Genomic DNA, 22,538 nt, shown 5'->3' with positions numbered 1-22,538 from the left:
CTCTTGTGGTATATATTCTAAGAGTTTGTAGGTCTCTTGTGGTATATATTCTAAGAGTTTGTAGGTCTCTTGTGGAATATATTCTAAGAGTTTGTAGGTCTCTTGTGGAATATATTCTAAGAGTTTGTAGGTCTCTTGTGGTATATATTCTAAGTGCTTGTAGGTCTCTTGTGGTATATATTCTAAGAGTTTGTAGGTCTCTTGTGGAATATATTCTAAGAGTTTGTAGGTCTCTTGTGGTATATATTCTAAGAGTTTGTAGGTCTCTTGTGGAATATATTCTAAGTGCTTGTAGGTCTCTTGTGGTATATATTCTAAGTTTGTAGGTCTCTTGTGGTATATATTCTAAGAGTTTGTAGGTCTCGTGTGGTTTATTTCCATTATCAGGCTGAGCACCAGTGTTTGGCTCCAAAATGTTGCCATTTGTGTTTCCACCTCTGAGGCTCAGCCCAAAAAAGCTGTATCTTTGGTACAGTAATTATCACCGCCAGTTGAAATGTGGGAGTGAGGTGAGAGGGGAAGATGTAACTGTGAATTAAATGGACTAAATCACATCCCAGCGTTGTTAGTGAGATGAAAGTTGGGACCATGCATCAAATCACACAAGGCTAACTAACCTTGTTCCATCACACAGTTCTCCTTTGTTGTCCTGCTTTGTTTCTGGTAAACATTCATCTCATTCCTGGGTGACGGGTGTCATAAACACGCATTTCTTAATGGGTTTTATTATATGTGTTTATGATTGAGTATTCAAAAATGCTCCACCCCTCCCACACACACACAATTTTCATGAACAAAATGTCAGGCTGCCAGGATATTATCTTCAGTAGATTGAGTTTACTAAGTCAAGAGAATTACACAACATCTACAGGTCTGCAGCATGTCTGTACCGTTAATTCTGTACGGTGTGTGTATGTGTGCGTGTGTCTGTGTGATTGAAACCAAAGGGTTCATGTCCCCTCCACTATATAGATTTATAATTCTATTCTGTTGTTTCTTTTATACAGAATGAATTAATACATGAATAATTTAGAGATATTAAAATGATCCATCAGTGCCTCCTTGAGCACACTAGGCACATAACCGCTCGCTTTCTATCAGTATGAAATAAATGTTTAATGAACAATCAGCTGCGCTCTGATTCTCCGATTATATACACTGATCTAATCACAGACTATGATGAGCAGGAGACAGGAAGAGGGTAAAGGGTAAGGAGCCAATTGGGACAGGCTGTTAGTGTCTGTTAGTGTGTCTGAGCGTGTGTGTGTGTGTGTGTGTTCAGCCGTCAGCTTTCTTCATGCCTCTCCCCATCAGGCATGCGAACACAGTCAGAACCATCTTGGGTTTCACCTCGACCAGGTCATCAGGCAGAGCGTAGACACGGGCTCCGATCTTCCTGGATACCGTGATAGCGTACCTACAGGAAGACAAAAGGGAAGGGAAGTCAGCTCAGGGGTCAGGGGTCAGAGGATAGAGGTCGAGGTCATTTAGAGTTCAGAGGTTAAGGGTCAGGGGTTATTTACTTGGCATTGTTGAGCTTGTCTGCATCGCTGAGCTCCCCTCTCTTCACCAGCTCCTCTTTGATAGATTTGGGGGCGATGGTGTCTAACAAGTCTATCACTGGGAGACTGGTACTGATCAGCTTATCCTGCAGGACACACACACACAGATACACATTAGAGCTGTTCGCGCGCACACACACACACACACACACACACACACACACACACACACACACACACACACACACACACACACACACACACACATAGACATACACATACACATACACATACACACACATTAAAGCTGTTCACATACACTGCACACTCACACACGTACACACCCACCTTGAAGCTGCTGATCTGTGAGTCCTTGCCTCCCTCTTTGAGCTGAGTGTTGACCCAGTTGATTATGATTTGGTCTCCAATCTTCTCCCCATCTCCTAGATCAGACAACACCTGGAGAGTGTACCTGAGCGGGGTGGGGGATGATAGTGGGATAGTAAGAGGTGAGAGAGATGTCAAAGTGAAAAAGGAAAGGTGTGTGTTTGTACTATACATACCTCCTCATCAGCTGCCAGACCAGAGCCAGTGTGTGCATGGGACTTCCCTCGTTCAGATTCACTCCTCCAATTCCCACCAATGAGAATCGAGCTTTATTCCGACCCAGTTCCACCGCATAGGTACAGTTCTCCAACTACACACACAGACACACCAACACAATGCCTGGAAATCCTCTGTATTTTCATCAACAATGTGTGTGTGTGTGTGTGTGTGTGTGTGTGTGTGTGTGTGTGTGTGTGTGTGTGTGTGTGTGTGTGTGTGTGTGTGTATGTGTGTGTGTGTGTGTGTGTGTGCCAAATACGCCAGATATTATTGTTGTGTGGGAGGCCAGGGGGAGGTGCTTGTTTTGGAAGTGGGCTGCTCATTGGACGGCTACATGGAGCCGGCCTTTGCTGAGAAGCCTGACAAAAACTAGGGCAAAGCCATTGGCTAGGTACTGGTCTGTTTCAGCTGTCGTGGGCAGCCTAGCTGTTTGGAGAAGCTGGTGCTTTCTGTACCCTTGAGTGCCATGTATACAGGGACCTTTGAAATGTTTGGGATCCTTTTTTTGTCAATTTGATTGGTGGATTCAAATAAAGTATGTGTGTGTACCTTCTTCATGTTACTGCCCAGTGCAGAGTATGGAGGTCTGTTGACCTTTTTCCACTCTACAGGGACGTTGACTTTCTCATACAACTGGAGAATCACCACCGCATCACACAGGTCACTGCAACACACACCAATCAACACATGCAAACATCAACACACACAATAATACACTGTGTGTGTGTGTGTGTGTGTGTGTGTGTGTGTGTGTGTGTGTGTGTGTGTGTGTGTGTGTGTGTGTGTTTGTGCGTGCGTGCGTGCATGGTTACTGTACCAGTAGAGGTGGTTGACATAGGGAGCAACTCCCAGAGAGTTCATCCAGTTCCTGAATGTTTTCTCCTCTCTGGATTCTCCTGTTAGGACCACATTACACATATTACAGTGTGCTCTGTGTGTGTGTGTGTGTGTGTGTGTGTGGTGTGTGAGAAAGAAAGAGAGTGTGTGTGTGTGTGTGTGTGTGTGTGTGTGTGTGTGTGTGTGTGTGTGTGTGTGTGTGTGTGTGTGTGTGTGTGTGTGTGTGTGTGTGTGTGTGTGTGTGTGTGTGTGTGTGTGTGTGTGAGAAAGAAAGAGTGTGTGTGTGTGTGCGCGCAGCTCACCCTCTATGAGTGCTGTGTCTATGTTGTTGCTGTTAGTCCTCTTCAGGGCCGGGTGTGTGTTGAAGAGGTTGGCTACGAAGGCCAGGTTCAGCTTGCTGTTGCCAGACACCACATCCATAGGAGACACAAACTGTCTGCAGTCCAGACGGGCTGCCTGGCGAAGCATCATCTCTGCCCTGCGTTCGTCGTCACGCTCCTATACACACACACGAACGTAAGTGGCAACACACACACGCGCATGCAAACATGAACACGCACATATGAATACACACCCGCTTACATTGATGCCGGTCATATCGATGTGGATGGCCATCTCATCTATGTCCTCTCCTTTAGGTGAGATCTGATCCAACAGGTTGAAATACGCCCTGGAATCCTACAAACACAGTATAATAACAGCATTAACACATAAACAACATATTAGCAGTCTGTGTGTGTGTGTGTGTGCGTGACTGGACGTGAGTGACAGTCTGTGTGTTACCTTGATGTCTTGGCTGAAGTTGCTGATTGGTTGGGCCCCAGCGTTGCCTAGGTGATGGTTGACCCAGCGTAGCAACAGTTCTTCAGGAGACAATGACATCAGGTGCTCTAACTCCTCCCCCTCAGACAGCAGGTTAATAAGAGCTGCAAATAAACACAATCAGCCAATCGGCTTGCAGTGTCGTACAGATACACACACACAAACAGCCAATAGGCTGGGCATGAAGTTCTTATGACATTGAAACTAAATTAGACACTTTGTTTGTGGCTGTGTATGCGTGCATGTGTGTATGTGTTTGACAATGTGTGTGTGTACCTTCGTTGCTGCTGATCTCTATGTCAGCAAACAGTCCTATCTTGATAATCTGCCAAAGCAGGCCCAGCACCAGGTGGGGTTTCCCAGCCATCAGGTCAGGGGCGTCGATGTTGACCACGGTACAGCCGATAGACAACGCAGAGTTTATCGCCAGCATCAGGTTCTCCTAGAGAAGGGAGAGAGAGAGAGAGAGTTAGAGTTTTGATATGGTGTGTGTGTGTGTGTGTGTGTGTGTGTGTGTGTGTGTGTGTGTGTGTGTGTGTGAGAATGTGTGTGTGTGTGTGTGTGTGTGTGTGTGTGTGTGTGTGTGTGTGTGTGTGTGTGTGTGTGTGTGTGTGTGTGTGTGTGTATGTTAACTCACGGTCATGGTGAAGGTGGTGTGTTTCTTGATGTTGATGACTCTCTCATCGATGGTGTCAGACTGGGAGAGGTTGATCATCTTACTGCAAAGACAAAACAGAGTATATGTTAGCAGTGTGTGTGTGTGTGTGTGTGTGTGTGTGTGTGTGTGTGTGTGTGTGTGTGTGTGTGTGTGTGTGTGTGTGTGTGTGTGTGTGTGTGTGTGTGTGTGTGTGTGTGTGTGTGTGTGTGTGTGTGTGTACGTGTGTACGTGTGTGTGTGAATGTATATATATTTGTGCCTGTGTGTATGAGTTACCAGAGCAGGATCCCATCTTTTACTGATTTGAAGAGACTGTCTCCGTCAGGGTTCATGGGTAGAAGGTGTTTACAGTCTTCATCTTTGGCCAGAGACTTGTTGATCCAGTTCACAAACGCCACCTTCTCCTCATCTAACACACACACCCACATGTACGCACACAAACACACACAAGCACAGACACACACTCAAATACACTAAAATACACTCTCACATGAATAGGACACACATAATACTCTCTCTCTCTCTCTCTCTCTCTCTCTCTCTCTCTCTCGTCGGAGTGCATGCTGGGAGTGAGTCGTCAAGCAGGAGTGATTGTGAGAGCGACTGGAATTCTTTTCACTCTATTGGGTTTTGGTATGTAAATATATATATATTGATTAGTTTAGTTGTTTTAAGGGTATCTTGTCTAACTATCACTAAGCAAGTATAGGGGTGGTGGGATCGTTTGAGGTTGTTTTTTTTCGCGAGGGCACAACCAGCGGGTGGGGCTGGTTGAAATGGCCACTCGTGGAAGTTTGGAGTATGAAAAACTTAGTCGGCACAATGGAATAAAAATTCCTGCAGCGTCTGGGTGTTCAGTGGAAGAGTGTAGCTTGGCTGTGGGTGCTATCATTGGGTATGATAGCATCAAATCAGCCTCAAGGATGAATAGCGCAGTAGTGATATTCTTAGATTCCATTGAAAAGGTGAATAAGATGGTGGAGAGAGGTGTTGTGTTGCGGGAGACACAGACGCCGGTATTTCCGCTTATGAATCCGGCGAAGAAGGTTATATTGTCTAACGTACCACCGTTTGTTAGAGATGAAGTGTTGGAGCGAGAGTTATCTCGTCATGGTCAAATCGTATCTACAATAAAGAAGGTTCTTTTTGGATGCAAATCTCCGTTGCTGAAACATGTTGTGTCTCATAGGAGACAAGTGCATATGATCTTAAAAAAGGACGTTGATGAACTGAATTTAGCGTTCAGTTTTAAGATTGATGGATTTGATTATGTTTTCCACGCTTCTACTGAATCAATGAAATGTTTTGGTTGTGGAAGAGAGGGGCATTTGGTGCGTAGTTGTCCTGAGAATGAGCGCGCAGAGCCCGGTAATAGCCATAGTGATGGTGCAGCTAACGCATCAACGCGAAGGGATGAACATGCTAAGGGTGCAGGGGACGGAAGAAGGTGGGCAGATGTGGTTGGAAAAGTAGGAGAGGAAGGCATTGTGGATACGGGGGCAATTGTGGTGGATCAGAACAAAGAGGGAGGGGAAACAGTCGGTGAGATTGCGACTGCCGTCGCTGAGGTGGTGCTGGAAAATGAAATTGGAGATAAAGAGGAAATTGAAATAACGGAAAAGGAAGAAGCTGTTTTCAAAGTACCGAGGAGTAAGAGAAAGAATGTAGGGGGTGGTGAAGGGTCTACTTCTAAGAGGAAGGTAGAGATTGATAAATTAGTTGAAGATGAAAAGGTTGAAGAGATGGTGGAGTTTTCTTCTGGGGAAGATAGCGAGAGTGAGTCATCTGACGCGTCACAACAAAATAGCGAGATAATTGGGGAGGACGGGAGGTATGGGATTAAGAAGGTACGTCAATTTCTGAAGTTGACAAAAGGGAAGAAATATATGCAGGATTACAATATAACTGATTTTTTCCCTGAAAGTGAATTGCTTATTGAATCAGCAAAGTTTCTGATGTCAAAAATTACAGGGGGAGGTTTGACAAGCCCTGAAATTGCTAGACTCAAGAAAGTGGTCACGAGAGTGATAAGTGATGTAAATTCGAAAGAAAATGAAAGAGTTCAGTTGCAGCTTTAACTCTGTAAAGAGATGGGGTGTCTGTATCTTCCTCTGTATATTTTTTTCATTCATGAGCAGTTTTAAGATTTCTTCTTTAAACGTAAATGGGGCAAGAGATGGTAAAAAAGAGCCATAGTGTATGAGTTAATTAGGGGAAAGGGAAGTGACATACATTTTCTACAAGAAACGCATAGTAATTTGGAAAATTAAGTTATGTGGAAACAGGAGTGGGGGGGGGGGACAGTGGTGTGTAGTCATAAAAACTCAAAAAGTGGGGGTGCGGCTATATTGTTCTCAAGAGGGTTTTTGCCTTTGTCTTATGAGGTTGAAGAGGTAGTTGAGGGGAGGTTATTAAAAGTTAGAGCAAGGTATGAAAACATCACTATGTGTCTGATAAATGTCTATGCCCCAGTGGTGGCAGTTGAGAGGGTATGTTTTTTAGAGACATTATCAAATACCATTGAGAAATGTAACAATGAAGATAATTTATTTATTGCTGGGGATTTTAACTACACAGTTAGTGATTTAGATAGAAATCACCAAGAACCTCATATAGCCTCAAGGACTTTTTTAAAACGCCTCATTGTAACACATGAATTGTGTGATATTTGGCGGAGTCAACATGGAGGCACAAGGCAGTACACATGGGCGCATGTGAGAGAGAACACCATCTCTATGGCCAGGTTAGATAGGTTTTATTGTTTTGAGCATCAATCTCAGGTCTGTAAATCAAGTGTGATAACCCCAGTGGGATTTTCTGATCATTGTTTAATAACAGAGGTGGTGTTCATTAACGATGTAAAACCCAAAAGCGCATACTGGCATTTTAATATAACTTTATTGAGTGATGCTCACTTCAGGAAATGTTTTTGTTTTTTTCTGGGAGCGGTGGAGGTCTCAAAAGGCCAGTTTTGTATCCCTTCAACAGTGGTGGGATATAGGGAAAATCCAGATTCAACGATTTTGTAATCAATACACGAGGAATGTCACCAAGGATATCACCAGATCAATGAAAGCCCTAGAGTTTGAAATAGTGGAACTCATGACGTTGGTTGAGACCACAGGAGATCGAGGCCATACGCAGGCCCTCAAGAGAAAAAAAGTTGCATTGGCAGACCTGCTGGGTATCAGAGCACAGGGGGCATTGGTGAGAAGTAAGTTTCAGGGAATCTCTGAAATGGATGCCTCATCCAAATTTTTCTTTGGTTTAGAGAAAAAGAATGGACAAAGAAAAATGATTCATTGTCTCAAATCAGCTGTTGGACAAGAGCTCACTAGCCCTAGTGAAATTAGAAAGAGGGCAGTAGAGTTCTATGCTGAGCTCTACAAGTGTGAGTACAAAGAGGATAAAACAGTGACACAGCAGTTCCTTGATGGGCTCCCAAAGGTGGCTGCAGAAGCTCAGGTTGAGCTTGAGCAACCATTGTCTTTGCAGGAGTTATACACTGCATTAAAAGGCATGGAAAATGGAAGGGCACCAGGCATTGATGGGCTTCCCGTTGACTTTTTTTAAGTCTTTTTGGACTATGTTGGGAGAGGATTGGCTAGCAGTAGTTAATGATAGTTTAACCGGAGGGCTACTACCAATAAGCTGCAGAAGGGCTGTCCTCACCCTACTGCCCAAAAAGGGTGACCCTAGGGAGGTGAAAAACTGGAGGCCGGTGGCTTTATTGTGCACTGATTATAAGATCCTGTCCAAGGCTTTGTCCAACAGGCTGAGGGAGGTGATGGGGCAAATCATACATACGGACCAGTCCTACTGTGTTCCTGGCAGGCAGATAGGGGATAACATTTCTCTGATTCGTGATTTTTTGGACGTCTCTAGGGCTATTGGGTTGGATGCTGGTCTAATTTCAATTGATCAGGAAAAGGCATTTGACCGAGTTGAACATCAATATTTATGGCACACGTTTGAGGCGTTTGGGTTCAGCTCTGGTTTTATTGCCATGATAAAGGTGATATATGGTGACATTGAAAGTCTATTGAAAGTTAACGGTGGTTTGAGTGCTCCTTTTAAAGTGTGTAGAGGTATTAGGCAGGGATGTTCTTTATCAGGGATGTTATATGCCATTGCTATAGAGCCACTACTAAATAGCATTAGAAGTCGCATTGAGGGGGTGTACCTTTCAGAGGATATTCCTCCTATTCGTCTCTCAGCCTATGCTGATGATGTAGTTGTTTTAGTGAAAAATCAAGTGGAGGTGGATAGTTTGAATCTAATGGTTGATCGTTTTAGGGGAATATCCTCTGCAAAAGTAAATTGGGAAAAAGAGTTGTGCTTTACAGATTGGAGAATGGTCTGGAGGGATCATGGCTTTGCCAGGGGGGCTGGAATGGTGTAAGGGAGGTTTTAAGTATCTTGGAGTGTACCTAGGAGATAAGGGGACTATGGAAAAAAATTGGATTGGGGTGGTTGAAATGGTGGAAGGGAGGATGAGGAGATGGCGTTGGTTGTTATCTCGAATGTCATATAGGGGGAGAACTATTATAGTTAACCTCTACAGAGTACCTAACCCGGATCCGGGAGCACCCCCCACACCCCCCACACTGATTAGCATCGCTAGCATAGCGTCACAATTAAATAGTAGCATCTAAATATCATTAAATCACAAGTCCAAGACACCCAATGAAAGACACAGATCTTGTGAATAAAACCACCATTTCAGATTTTTTAAATGTTTTACAGGGAAGACACAATATGTAAATCTATTAGCTAAACACGTTAGCAAAATGACACCATTTTCTTACTCCAACAGTTTCTTACTCCATCAGGTGCTATCACCAATTCGGCTAAACTAAGATATTGATAGCCACTAACCAACAAAAAAATTCTTAAGATGACAGTCTGATAACATATTTATGGTATAGCATAGTTTTTTTTTTTTAAATGTGCATTTTTCAGGTATAAATCACAGTTCTACATTGCAGCTGCAATCTGATATAGTGCTGATGCAGCTAGAACAATTACAGAGACCAACGTTATATAACTAATTACTTGTCTTAAAACATTTCAGAAAAAATACACAGCGTACAGACATTGAAAGCCCAACATCTGGTGAATCCAAACAATATTTCAGATTTTTTAAATGTTTTATAGCGAAAACAAAATGTAGCGCTAAATTAGCATAACCAGGCCAGCCAGAACCAGCTGGACGCGCGCGACCAGTTCACATGCACGACAGATATATGAAATAACATCGTAAATTGGGTCTTACTATTGCTGATCTTTCATCAGAATGTTGATCAAGGTGTCCTTAGTCCTGATGAGTCGTTCAATCCATTCACAATGGCAACTTTCCCTCTTCATTTAGCCTGGGTACTGGTCGACTAGCACGGCTCTGTCCAAAGTTAAAAAACTCACAGAACGGAACACGGCAAAACTCCCGAAAAAATTCTAATAATCTGATTAAACTATATTGAAAAAACATACATTACGGTGATATGGTCACATGTATCAAACAAACTTCGACACGGAGATAGTTTTCATCCGTAACGTCAGCATAACAAAAGTCAATGGCTTCTCTAAACGCGCATCTCAGGAAACCGGAAGTTGTCGGTCACGCTAAAGAAATAGGTCTTATTTCACGTCAGTACAAGATAAACAAAAAATTTCTCCTCTGACGTCTTCCAGACACCCAGAGGAAGAAGAAGGAAGTGTGTTTCGGGTCATAGGTCGCGTGACCATATATAGGCAGAGCTTTGAAGCGAGCATACACATCTTGCAAACTTCTTCTGGCTCAGGGAAAGTGCTGTGAAATGACCTGTGTTTGACTCAGAGACAAAATTGGAACGGTTTTAGAAACCATGGCTTGTTTTCTATCCAATGGCATATGGTTATATGCATATAGTAACAGCAATAATTGAATAAGAGGCAGTTTTATCTGTAGAGGCAATTATGCTAATGTGAAAACAGCACCCCCTGTATTCTCAAGAAGTTAACAATGTGATTGCCTCTGCACTATGGCATCGGTTGTCAGTTTTAGAACCACCATCTGGCCTTCTAGCTAAGATACAGGCAATTATTGTGGATTTCCTTTGGGATAAATATCACTGGGTTCCACAAAGTGTTTTGTATTTGTCAAAAGAGGAGGGGGGACAAGGTCTTGTACATCTTGCTAGTAGGGCTGCTGCTTTTTGGTTTCAGTTTATTCAAAGGTTGCTTTATGGACCGGAAAATGTGGTGTGGAGAGGGGTAGCAGGTCTTGTATTACAGAGGGTTGGAGGATTAGGTTTAAAGAAGGCTTTATTTCTGGTTGATAGTAGCCAGATTTCTAGGGAGGGAGTACCTCCGTTTTACAGAGGTCTTCTCAGAGTGTGGAGCATAATGAAGGTGTCCAGACGAACTTCAGCGGAGTCAGTGCATTGGTTGCTGGAGGAACCTCTGGTGTTTGGGGCAAGACTGGATTGTAGAACTGCAGCTGTTCCACATTTCTCCAAGATTCTGGTGAAGGGCAAAATTATCACCTTAAAACAGTTAATGGCCATGGCCAGGCCCGCCTTAATGGATGGAAGACGGGTGGCTGAACATTTGGGGGTGAGGTCGGAAAGGATTGTCGGACAAATGCTGGGAAGCTGCAGGAAGGCTCTGTCAGCGGAAGAGTGGGGTATGCTTAATAGCCACAAGAAGAAGGTACAAGATGAAGACGTCTCATTTCCAAGACTAGGGATTACACCAAATATCCCAGAGTCAGAGAGAAAGTGTTTATTGTTGGATTTGAGAGGGTTGGAGGAGGTGGGTTTGGATGAGGTGAATGGGAAGGACTTGTATAGGGGGTGTGTCAAGGTGTTGAATAAAGATAAATTGAAAAATAGAAAAGACACTCCATGGAGGGTAAAATTGGGAATTGATGACAAGGTAAAGCCAGCATGGAGAGCACTGTACAAACCACCGTTACAAAAGGGTACTGGTGATATGCAATGGAGGGTTTTACATGGCATTATTGCAGTTAATGCTTTTGTATCTGTTATTAACTCAGATTTTAGAGATGGATGTCCTTTTTGTAATATAAGAGAAACCATTTTTCACTGTTTTATGGAGTGTGAGAGGATAAAACCTCTATTGGAAATGCTGGAATCTTTGTTTAAAGCTGTAGGTGAGATTTTCAATAACACTGTTTTTATTTTGGGGTTTCAATATAGTAAGCAACAGAAAAGAAAATGTCAAATGTTAAATTTTATTTTGGGACAAGCTAAGATGTCAATTTTTTTGAGTAGGAAACATAAGATAGACACGGGATATGGGCAGGATATAAGATGTGTTTTTAAAGGATTAGTGAAAGCAAGAATAAAAGTGGATTTTGAGTTCTTCTCAGCTGTAAAAGATCTCCCATTGTTTGAGGAGAAGTGGGCCTACGAAGGAGCGCTTTGTTTTGTAGAGGAGGGAAATTATTTTTTGTTGATGAAATAAGTTGAATGTATATGTTCTTTTGTATTTGTATTTTATTTATTTTGTGTAGGAATTACATTTATTGTTTCATTTCTGAAAAGGCAGTGTGTCATTATTTATGTTAACAATTGAGTATAAAATAAAGGTTTTATAAAAACTCAAAACTCTCTCTCTCTCTCTCTCTCTCTCTCTCTCTCTCTCTCTCTCTCTCTCTCTCTCTCTCTCTCTCTCTCTACCTGAGTAGGAGTGCTGTGTTCCCTCGCTGGAGATTCCTGACAATCCTCCAAAGGATTGTATCCCTTCTCTCCTGGCGATGGTTTTCTTGAACGTCTCACTGAGCTCCTTACTCTTCAGCTCCTGGTAGATCTACAAGACAGGATGGGCCGTGTCTCTGAGTGTGTCTGTGTGAGAGTGTCTGTGTGAGTGTGTCTGTGCGAGAGTGTCTGTGTGAGTGTGTATGTGGATGCGTGCCTACATGTGTCACCGTCTTTACTTCTGTGTATTTTATATCTTACCGAGACAAACTCTTCAAAACTGATCTTCCCGTCCTTGTTGGTGTCTCCTGCTACGAAGATCTCCACTATGTCTCTGACTCTGTAGCCTGGCATGGAGAAACTAGCCTCTCTGAACAGCTCCTGCAGCTCAAAGTCACTGACAAAACCACTGTTGTCAGTGTCTGTATGGGAGGAAACACACACAGACAGACAGACAGACAGACAGACAGACACAGACAGACAGACAGACAGACAGACAGACAGACAGACAGACAGAGAGAGAGAGAGAGAGAGAGAGAGAGAGAGAGAGAGAGAGAGAGAGAGAGAGAGAGATGGGTAGGCAGGCAGGCAGGCAGACAGACAGAATTATGACCAGATGAAGTGCCATACTCAAGGCCAAAATGGCGGCCCGTTACTAGTTCCCTCCCCTCTTGTCATCTCCGGGTTCTGGATTTAAACCAGTAACCTTTTAGCTATTAGTGTCACACCCTGGCCTTAGTTATCTTTGTTTTCATTATTATTTTAGTTAGGTCAGGGTGTGACATGGGGAATGTATGTGTTTTGGTTTGTCTAGGGGTTTGTACGTTTAATGGGTCAGTGTCTTGTCTAGGTGGTTCTATGTCTATGGCTGCCTAGATTGGTTCTCAATTAGAGGCAGCTGTGGTTTATTGTCTCTGATTGAGAGCCATATTTAAGGCAGCCATAGGCATTTGGGTTTTGTGGGTAATTGTCTATGTTGTACGTTTGTAGCTTGTGTGTGCACTTACGTTTATAGCTTCACGATCGTTTGTTGTTTTGTTTCGTTTTGTTATAGTGTTCGTTGCGTGTTTTCCCCTTCTCTAAATAAAAAGAGAATGTATTTTGCACACACTGCGCCTTGGTCCTCACTCTCACCCATAGACGATCGTAACAATTAGTTACCCTCTCTAACCTCTAGGTTACCTCTCTAACCTCTAGGTTACCTAGAGAAGCTCTAGGTTATATATCTCCCTCTCTAACCTCTAGGTTACCTCTCTAACCTCTAGGTTACCTCTCTAACCTCTAGGTTATATATCTCCCTCTCTAACCTCTGGGTTACCTCTCCTCTCTAACCTCTAGGTTACCTCTCTAACCTCTAGGTTACCTCTCTAACCTCTAGGTTACCCCTCTAACCTCTAGGTTACCCCTCTAACCTCTAGGTTACCCTCTAACCTCTAGGTTACATCTCTAACCTCTAGGTCACCTATCTCCCACTCTAACCTCTAGGTTACCTCACTAACCTCTAGGTTATATATCTCCCTGTCTAACCTCTAGATTATCTATCTAACCTCTAGGATACCTATATCCCTCTCTAATCTCTAGGTTACCTATCTCCCTATCTAACCTCTAGGTTACCTATATCCTTCTCTAACCTCTAGGTTACCTATCTCTCTATCTCCCTCTCTAACTTCTAGGTTACCTATCTCCCTCTCTAACCTCTAATCTCACTCGAACCTCGAGATTATCTAACATCTCCTAATTGGGTCTGATGAACTGCAGTGTACTTATACAGAGTTTGTAGAAATCTGATGCTCACTTATCAGGAATGTACTGACTCTAATGATGAGTCATCTGGCAACCACTCAGTTCACCGTTGGACCTGGCAACCCTTGATAATTACAACAAAACCTTTTGCACACTTAAAGTAATGTCGTAGAACAGGTGTGTAGGTCCCTAACACAGGGTGAGCTGACCAATAAGAAAAAACGTATACTGCTTTATGATTGGTTATAAACAATGACCTGAGTCAGCATTTTCTGCAAACGCTGTGGATGTCTGTAGGTATGTGTGTGTGTGTGTGTGTGTGTGTGTGTGTGTGTGTGTGTGTGTGTGTGTGTGTGTGTGTGTGTGTGTGTGTGTGTGTGTGTGTGTGTGTGTGTCTCTGTGTCTGTAACTAACCGATCCTGTTGAAAGCCTCTCGGAGCTCCTCCAGGTCCTCTCGTGAAATCTGGGTCACCTTGTTCGCCATACTGGACAATCTAGATTACCTGATATATACATACATACATACACACACACACACACACACACACACACACACACACACACACACACACACACACACACACACACACACACACACACACACACACACACACACACACACACACACACACACACACACACACACACACACACACACACACACACACAGTCAATTTATCATCACAATTAAAGGAAATATTTATAATTGAAACGCAAGGTACAGATGCAGAACAATCTAGAGGCGGAATAAACGCACACCTATTTAGGCGAGGTGCTGGCTAGCGGAGTGGAACACTTAAAAAAATAAAGGAGAGCCGCACACTCTAGGAGCTCAGATGCAAAAATGTTAATGTCCAACGTTTTGACAGACAAGCTGTCTTCATCAGGGAATAATGACAAACACTGCGGGATGACTCATTTATATAGTGTCAAAAGACACACAGGTGTCTGTAATCATGGCCGGGTGTGGCCTGATATCATTGGTTAATTCTCATATATTAAAATAGCAAACAAAAAACAAATGGATATCGTACGATCATAGATACAATTTGGCTACATAAGCCTACAAACATTTACAATAGCAAAATCACATCAATCACAAGATTGCAGAAAAAATTTGACTGCTGAACTGACAAACAGGCAACATGCTTCCATTGTGACCTCATGCTTCCATTGTGAACTCATGCTTCCAATGTGACCTCATGCTTTCATTGTGACATCATGCTTCCATTGTGACCTCAAGCTTCCATTGATCTGCCAGTGTATTGAGCAATAAGCTAATCTACCGGTTCTAGCAGTGATAAGTGTGCTATCACAGGCTTCAGAGAATACAGAGCTATCTACAATAAGGAGAGAGTAAAGATAAGACTGTCTACAATCTAGAATCTAATCTATATATTAGACCATGCAATTTATAGTGTATATTATTGAACCATACTATCTAAGCCCCAGAAGGTCGGGCCCATATCTTTAAGCTCACAAAGACAACATGATACAGTTCTGTATGATGATCTATTATTTTTTAAATAGTTGTGCGGTTATTGATTAACTCGAGGGAGAGATACGAGGACAATAAGGATATTTGTTGTGTGTTGTGTCCTGGAATGGCCTCAATATACACTGAGTGTACAAAACATTAGAAACACTTGTTAAATCTACTTCAATCCGTGTAGATGAAGGGGATGAGACAGGTTAAAGAAGGATTTTTTAAGCATTGAGACAATTGAGACATAGATTGTGTATGTGTGCCATTCAGAGGGTGAATGGGCAAGACAGAATATTGAAGTGCCTTTGAACGGGGTATTATAGTAGGTGTTAGGCGCACTGGTTTGAGTGTCTCAAGAACTGCAACGCTGCTGGGATTTTCACGCTCACCAGTGTTTTTCAAGAATGGTCCACCACCCAGAGGACATCCTGCCAACTTGAAACAACTGTGGGAAGCATTGGAGTCAACATGAGCCAACATCCCTGTGGAACGCTTTTGTCACCTTGTAGAGTCCATGCCCCGTCGAACTGAGACTGTTCTGGGGGCACACTCAGCGTAGACTCCATATATGGCCGTGACATTCATCCCACAGCTTTCTACTGTTCCATTCAAGTTTAGTCAATTCGGGAAATGAAATTCGATTTTGGATGCACATTTTTGAATTTTAATTGACTGAATTGAAAATGAATTGACACACACCCTGCTGCCTTTACACACTCCTCGCCCCTCCCCACACCCAGACAGCTCCCCTCGCCCCTCCCCGCCACACACCCAGACAGCTCCCCTCGCTGACCCTCCACACACTCTCCACACACCTGACCCCCGGGGGCTCACACCCCAGAACACACCTTCATAAAAGCCTGTGTCTGTTTGGTTCTGTTCTGGACGAGAGGGGCCAAGGTCTCTCTGCTCCCCGTGTTCAGTCACTCCTGGCTGAGTAGAGCGGGTCTGTCGACTGGCCTAACAGAGGCTAGAAGTTGTTCAGCTGCGCTGAGTAGAGAACAGGAGTTTTATTATTTTACAGCCATCTCCACATGAACATCAGCTGTGGAGATAACTGCAGTGTTGTGAGGTGATATGTTAATTATTATGTGGTGTCCTTGATAACTAAATGACATTATAAAAACATATATACAGATGAATGATAGTAGTAGCCAGTTAGACATTTACTTTGCAAGACATTGACTTACTAACTAAGTGCAACAAGTATATTACAGAACTTTAACAGTACTGACTGAGACAAGACTGTATGAAAAGTTCTGCTATATTTTTCATCCCGCTGTTCGCCAGCTACTTAGAAGACTTTGATGACTCATTGCGGCCCTAGACTCCGTATCATTCGGTGCCAAGTAGTGATCGATCAGTCTTCCTCATTTGATATACAGTAAGTGTCAGAAAGCACCACATAGGCTACTGTATTTGCGTAGTAAATAGCAGCCGAAACAGGAAACTGAAGACTTACCGTGAAGAGAGGATCAGACAGGGCTGGAGAAGAGGTTTAGAGGTGGTCAGGTGTCTTCTCGCTCGCTGTCTTGACCGAAGCAGCGGAGGACAAGAGACCTTCGGCCCATTGAACTCTGGGATGGGCGTGGTCCTCCAGAGGCTCCAGCCTGGGAGTTAGCAATTAACCCTTTAGCTGTGTCATCGGTTTCTTTCACCACACACTGGCATACACAAACGCACGCACGCATGCACACACACACATTGTAGAGATACGTAAAAGAGAGAGGTGTGTGTTGGCTACAGGAGTGTTTGGTTTCTAACAGCCATGTTTAATAAATGAGAACTCTAGCTGTACATACCCCTCCACACTCTCTCTCTCTCACACACACACACACACACACACACACACACACACACACACACACACACACACACACACACACACACACACACACACACACACACACACACACACACACACACACACACACACACACACACACACACACACACACACATTCCTTTCTATGTTGCCAGACAATACAATGAAACTTGATGCAAGGAGAAAACAGCACATTATTACACAAACTCACTGCTTTACTGTAACAACCCACCGCTTTACTGTAACAACCCACCGCTTTACTGTAACAACACACTGCTAAACCGTAACAACCCACTGCTTTACTGTAACAACTCACTGCTTTACTGTAACAACCCACCGCTTTACTGTAACAACCCACCGCTTTACTGTAACAACCCACCGCTTTACTGTAGCAACCCATTGCTTTACTGTAACAACCCATCACTTTACAGTAACAACCCACTGCTTTACTGTAACACCCCACTGCTTTACTGTAACCCACCGCTTTACTGTAACAACCCACTGCTTTACTGTAACAACCCACTGCTTTACTGTAACACCCCACTGCTTTACTGTAACAACCCACTGCTTTACTGTAACACCCCACTGCTTTACTGTAACACCACACTGCTTTACCGTAACAACCCACCGCTTTACCGTAACAACCCACCGCTTTACCGTAACAACCCACCGCTTTACTGTAACAACCCACCGCTTTACTATAACAACCCACCGCTTTACTGTAACAACCCACCGCTTTACTGTAACAACCCACCGCTTTACTGTAAAACCCCACCGCTTTACCGTAACAACCCACTGCTTTACTGTAACAACCCACCGCTTTACTGTAACAACCCACCGCTTTACCGTAACAACCCACTGCTTTACTGCCACAGCAATGCTTCACCTTGGTAGTGACACACAGATAGAGCATATAGAGAAATGCTGAATTTACCTACTTTTCAAACAACAGCTAACTGAACTGCTATGGTAAGGAGCTCTGGTCACCCAGTAACTCAGTCCTCTAGTACTGCAGTAAGGAGCTCTGGTCACCCAGTAACTCAGTCCTCCAGTACTGCAGTAAGGAGCTCTGGTCACCCAGTAACTCAGTCCTCTAGTACTGCAATAAGGAGCTCTGGTCACCCAGTAACTCAGTCCTCTAGTACTGCAGTAAGGAGCTTTGGTCACCCAGTAACTCAGTCCTCTAGTACTGCAGTAAGGAGCTCTGGTCACCCAGTAACTCAGTCCTCTAGTACTGCAATAAGGAGCTCTGGTCACCCAGTAACTCAGTCCTCTAGTACTGCAGTAAGGAGCTCTGGTCACCCAGTAACTCAGTCCTCTAGTACTGCAATAAGGAGCTCTGGTCACCCAGTAACTCAGTCCTCTAGTACTGCAGTAAGGAGCTCTGGTCACCCAGTAACTCAGTCCTCTAGTACTGCAGTAAGGAGCTCTGGTCACCCAGTAACTCAGTCCTCTAGTACTGCAATAAGGAGCTCTGGTCACCCAGTAACTCAGTTCTCTAGTACTGCATAAGGAGCTCTGGTCACCCAGTAACTCAGTCCTCTAGTACTGCAGTAAGGAGCTCTGGTCACCCAGTAACTCAGTCATCCAGTAAAGAGCTCTGGTCACCCAGTAACTCAGTCCTCCAGTAAAGAGCTCTGGTCACCCAGTAACTCAGTCCTCCAGTAAAGAGCTCTGGTCACCCAGTAACTCAGTCCTCCAGTAAAGAGCTCTGGTCACCCAGTAACTCAGTCCTCTAGTACTGCATAAGGAGCTCTGGTCACCCAGTAACTCAGTCCTCTAGTACTGCAGTAAGGAGCTCTGGTCACCCAGTAACTCAGTCCTCTAGTACTGCAATAAGGAGCTCTGGTCATCCAGTAACTCAGTCCTCTAGTACTGCAATAAAGAGCTTACTGTCTGTCACTCACCAGCCTGCTGAGAGGTTTAGGATCCGACCTGCAGGATAACAGGGATCTGGCCTCCCCCTCTCCTACTCTCTGCTCTCCCCCTCTCCTCTCTTCAGAAACACACAAGACCCACTCTCTCCCTGAACCAAATAACACACACCTCTATACGTTGTCTCTATGCGTTGTCTCGACACACCGACCTCAGTAGTCTGTCTACCTCTAAAACAGACCTTCAGAACTCCATCTCTTCCTCAGCTCTCCATCTGACACCTGATCAGCCCAGTCTCACACCGGGCCTCTCTGGTTACACACACACACGCACACACGCGCACGCACGCACGCACACGCACACACGCGCACACACGCGCACACACACACACACACACACACACACACACACACACACACACACACACCGAGCTATCAAGACATACATGTCCCCCAACTACAGATGCTATCGGGTATTGTACAGCTTACATATCTCAATGTGAAACCATCTAACAATCAGTACTTTATATTGGTGCCGTTATTACACTGTAATCCAGCTGTTAAAGACCTGAGAGATGAAGCACTATGACTGAGAAAGAGAGCGTGGGAGAGAAGGGAGAGAGAAAGGAGGAGCGGAGAGAGAAAAGGGAGGGAGTGAGAAAGAGAGAGAGAGGGTGGGGAGAAAGAGAGAGAGAGCGAGGGAGATAACCCCCATGAAAAGCTGTAGTGAAAAGCAGTGAATTCAGAATGCCCTCCACTGGCACAGCCAGAGTACTTCACCTATAATGTTCTACACAGCCAGAGTACTTCACCTATAATGTTCTACACAGACACAGTACTTCACCTATAATGTTCTACACAGACACAGTACTTCACCCTATAATGTTCTACACAGACACAGTACTTCACCTATAATGTTCTACAGACACAGTACTTCACCTATAATGTTCTACACAGCCAGAGTACTTCACCTATAATGTTCTACACAGACACAGTACTTCACCTATAATGTTCTACACAGACACAGTACTTCACCTATAATGTTCTACACAGCCAGAGTACTTCACCTATAATGTTCTACACAGACACAGTACTTCACCTATAATGTTCTACACAGACACAGTACTTCACCCTATAATGTTCTACACAGACACAGTACTTCACCTATAATGTTCTACAGACACAGTACTTCACCTATAATGTTCTACACAGACACAGTACTTCACCTATAATGTTCTACAGACACAGTACTTCACCTATAATGTTCTACACAGACACAGTACTTCACCTATAATGTTCTACACAGACACAGTACTTCACCTATAATGTTCTACACAGACACAGTACTTCACCTATAATGTTCTACACAGAACTTCACCCTATAATGTTCTACACAGACACAGTACTTCACCTATAATGTTCTACACAGACACAGTACTTCACCCTATAATGTTCTACACAGACACAGTACTTCACCTATAATGTTCTACACAGACACAGTACTTCACCTATAATGTTCTACACAGACACAGTACTTCACCTATAATGTTCTACACAGACACAGTACTTCACCTATAATGTTCTACACAGACACAGTACTTCACCTATAATGTTCTACACAGACACAGTACTTCACCTATAATGTTCTACACAGACACAGTACTTCACCTATAATGTTCTACACAGACACAGTACTTCACCTATAATGTTCTACACAGACACAGTACTTCACCTATAATGTTCTACACAGACACAGTACTTCACCTATAATGTTCTACACAGACACAGTACTTCACCCTATAATGTTCTACACAGACACACGCACACAAGCATTAGTTCAAGTCTATCTTTAATAATAATTTACATAGACTGTTTGAAAATACATGGTTTCCAGTAAAAAAAACCTTTTGGTTTCATTAATTAAAAATGATCAACAGAAGGGGATACTCATTAAAATCATCACCCTCATCAGACTCAACCAATCAACCTCTCTGACTGGAATGTCTGTGAAATGGAATGGAACTAGTCTAGCACGGTGGAATGCTTTTTGATTGGCCAATCATAGGAGCAAATCCTAACTTCCATTTAAGTCACGTTTTCACGTAGTCATGCGTTGATGTCAACGGGACACTAAGTGAAAGTTCAACTTAATAAAGTGAAAGTTAGGATTCACCCCATAGAGCCTAGAGGTTGTGTTCATTAAGGCACACCGTTATGGAACATTTCTATCAGAATGTTAGTTACAAAACACCAAATGAAAAGTATACATACACGTTAAAAAACAGTTCTCCAAGTATCCAGATTTTCCCCCCTCAACGTTTGTCAAAGTACATAATATACAAAACGATTTTGAAAAATGTAATTTGGTTTTGCTGCCAAAATATTTGAATTGAATACCGAGATAGTTCCATACAGCAATTATTTTCTTTCATTTTATTAAAGGTGCAATCTGTAGTTTTATTTGCAGGTGTACTGCAACACTGATACTGTAGGCTTGAAATGAACTATTTGTTTGTGGGACAATCATTTTTACAGATTGCACCTTTAAGTTTCTTAGTCAGAGTAGAGAGAAAGAAAGAACAGGTCGCAGGCAGAGAGACAAGCAGAACAAGAAAACCTCACAACATCTGGATGAACAAGAGGGTGAGGAGGGGGGGTGAGGGACAGATGAGGAGGGGGGGTGAGGGACAGACAGGGAGAGGGTACGAGACATAGGAAGACTGGTATGTGATATGGAGTGAGGGGTGAAGGACAGACGGGAAGGGGAGTCAAACAGAGCAGGAGGCTGACTTGTGTGACTTGTAGGTGTACGAGCCAGGGCGCTAGCAGGCTAGCATTTAGCATCAAGGAGGAGATGCTGTCAATTACAGAGAGGCACTGACGAGTTGGCACAGTAGGGCTGGAAGTTAGCTGGTAAGGCTCGTAGTTAGCAGTTAGCGGTCAGGCTAACACAGAGACAGAGGAATCCAGTGTATCTGTGGCTAACTAGGGTTAGCGGTTACTCTTCATGGCCTCCTTGGCTGCCAGGATGAGAGGGGTGAGGCTGGAGAGAGGCTTGGCCAGCTTTAGGAATGGATGCTGCAGGGAAGACAAGAGATCAACCAATGAAACAAACTCTTCTCATCACGGAGTGTGTGTGTGTGTTTGTTTGTGCGTGTGTGTGTGTGTACCTGCAGTAGTTCTTTCCCCCCTCCTCTCTTCTCTACATCCATCTCCAGACAGCGGGACAGGAAGGACCTGAACACTGGAGATAACTTCTCTGGAGACTGGAGCTCTGGAGTCCCATTGGTGGCTATCAGGTAGAGGGCCTGTAGGAGACACACAGACACACACTGAACATTAGTGGCCACCAAGTACAATGCCTGTACACACACGCATGGAACCCACCCTCCACCCCCACACACACACACACACACACCTTCACCCCCCCACACACACACACACATCCATCCTCACCCTGAGTGGGTTCTCGTTGAGGTAAGGGGG

General features: G+C 43.8%; 2 protein-coding genes across 3 annotated transcripts in view; both read right to left on the bottom strand.

Annotated features, from left to right (window-relative positions):
* Positions 1-817: 817 nt before the first annotated feature.
* LOC129859769 (plastin-1-like) lies at positions 818-16,949 on the bottom strand. The gene is made up of 17 exons (XM_055929872.1): positions 16,816-16,949; positions 16,202-16,343; positions 14,282-14,370; positions 12,386-12,546; positions 12,107-12,236; positions 4,701-4,833; positions 4,405-4,486; positions 4,044-4,209; positions 3,729-3,871; positions 3,528-3,623; positions 3,248-3,443; positions 2,926-3,004; positions 2,658-2,772; positions 2,066-2,199; positions 1,851-1,974; positions 1,524-1,648; positions 818-1,417 (listed from the first exon to the last, which is right to left on the bottom strand). The coding sequence occupies exons 3-17, from the start codon at positions 14,349-14,351 to the stop codon at positions 1,279-1,281; spliced, it is 1,893 nt and encodes a 630-aa protein (XP_055785847.1). The 5' UTR covers positions 14,352-14,370; positions 16,202-16,343; positions 16,816-16,949; the 3' UTR covers positions 818-1,278.
* Positions 16,950-20,884: 3,935 nt separating this feature from the next.
* The window catches only part of LOC129859766 (serine/threonine-protein kinase PAK 2-like), a 14,386-nt gene continuing 12,732 nt past the window's right edge, over positions 20,885-22,538 (bottom strand). For both annotated transcript variants that reach the window (XM_055929869.1, XM_055929870.1), the window contains exons 13-15: positions 22,509-22,538; positions 22,223-22,360; positions 20,885-22,130 (exon numbers count right to left, since the gene is read on the bottom strand). The exon at positions 22,509-22,538 is cut by the window's right edge and continues 167 nt beyond it. In XM_055929869.1, the coding sequence (XP_055785844.1) occupies positions 22,044-22,130; positions 22,223-22,360; positions 22,509-22,538 (255 nt within the window). In that variant the 3' untranslated portion in view covers positions 20,885-22,043. The remainder of the gene's footprint in view (positions 22,131-22,222; positions 22,361-22,508) is intronic.

Source organism: Salvelinus fontinalis, chromosome 7 (genome assembly GCF_029448725.1).
Source record: "Salvelinus fontinalis isolate EN_2023a chromosome 7, ASM2944872v1, whole genome shotgun sequence".
Taxonomy (NCBI): Eukaryota; Metazoa; Chordata; class Actinopteri; order Salmoniformes; family Salmonidae; genus Salvelinus; species Salvelinus fontinalis.
Note: the sequence above shows the minus strand (reverse complement) of the source record. Positions and strands in the feature narration are given on the sequence as shown.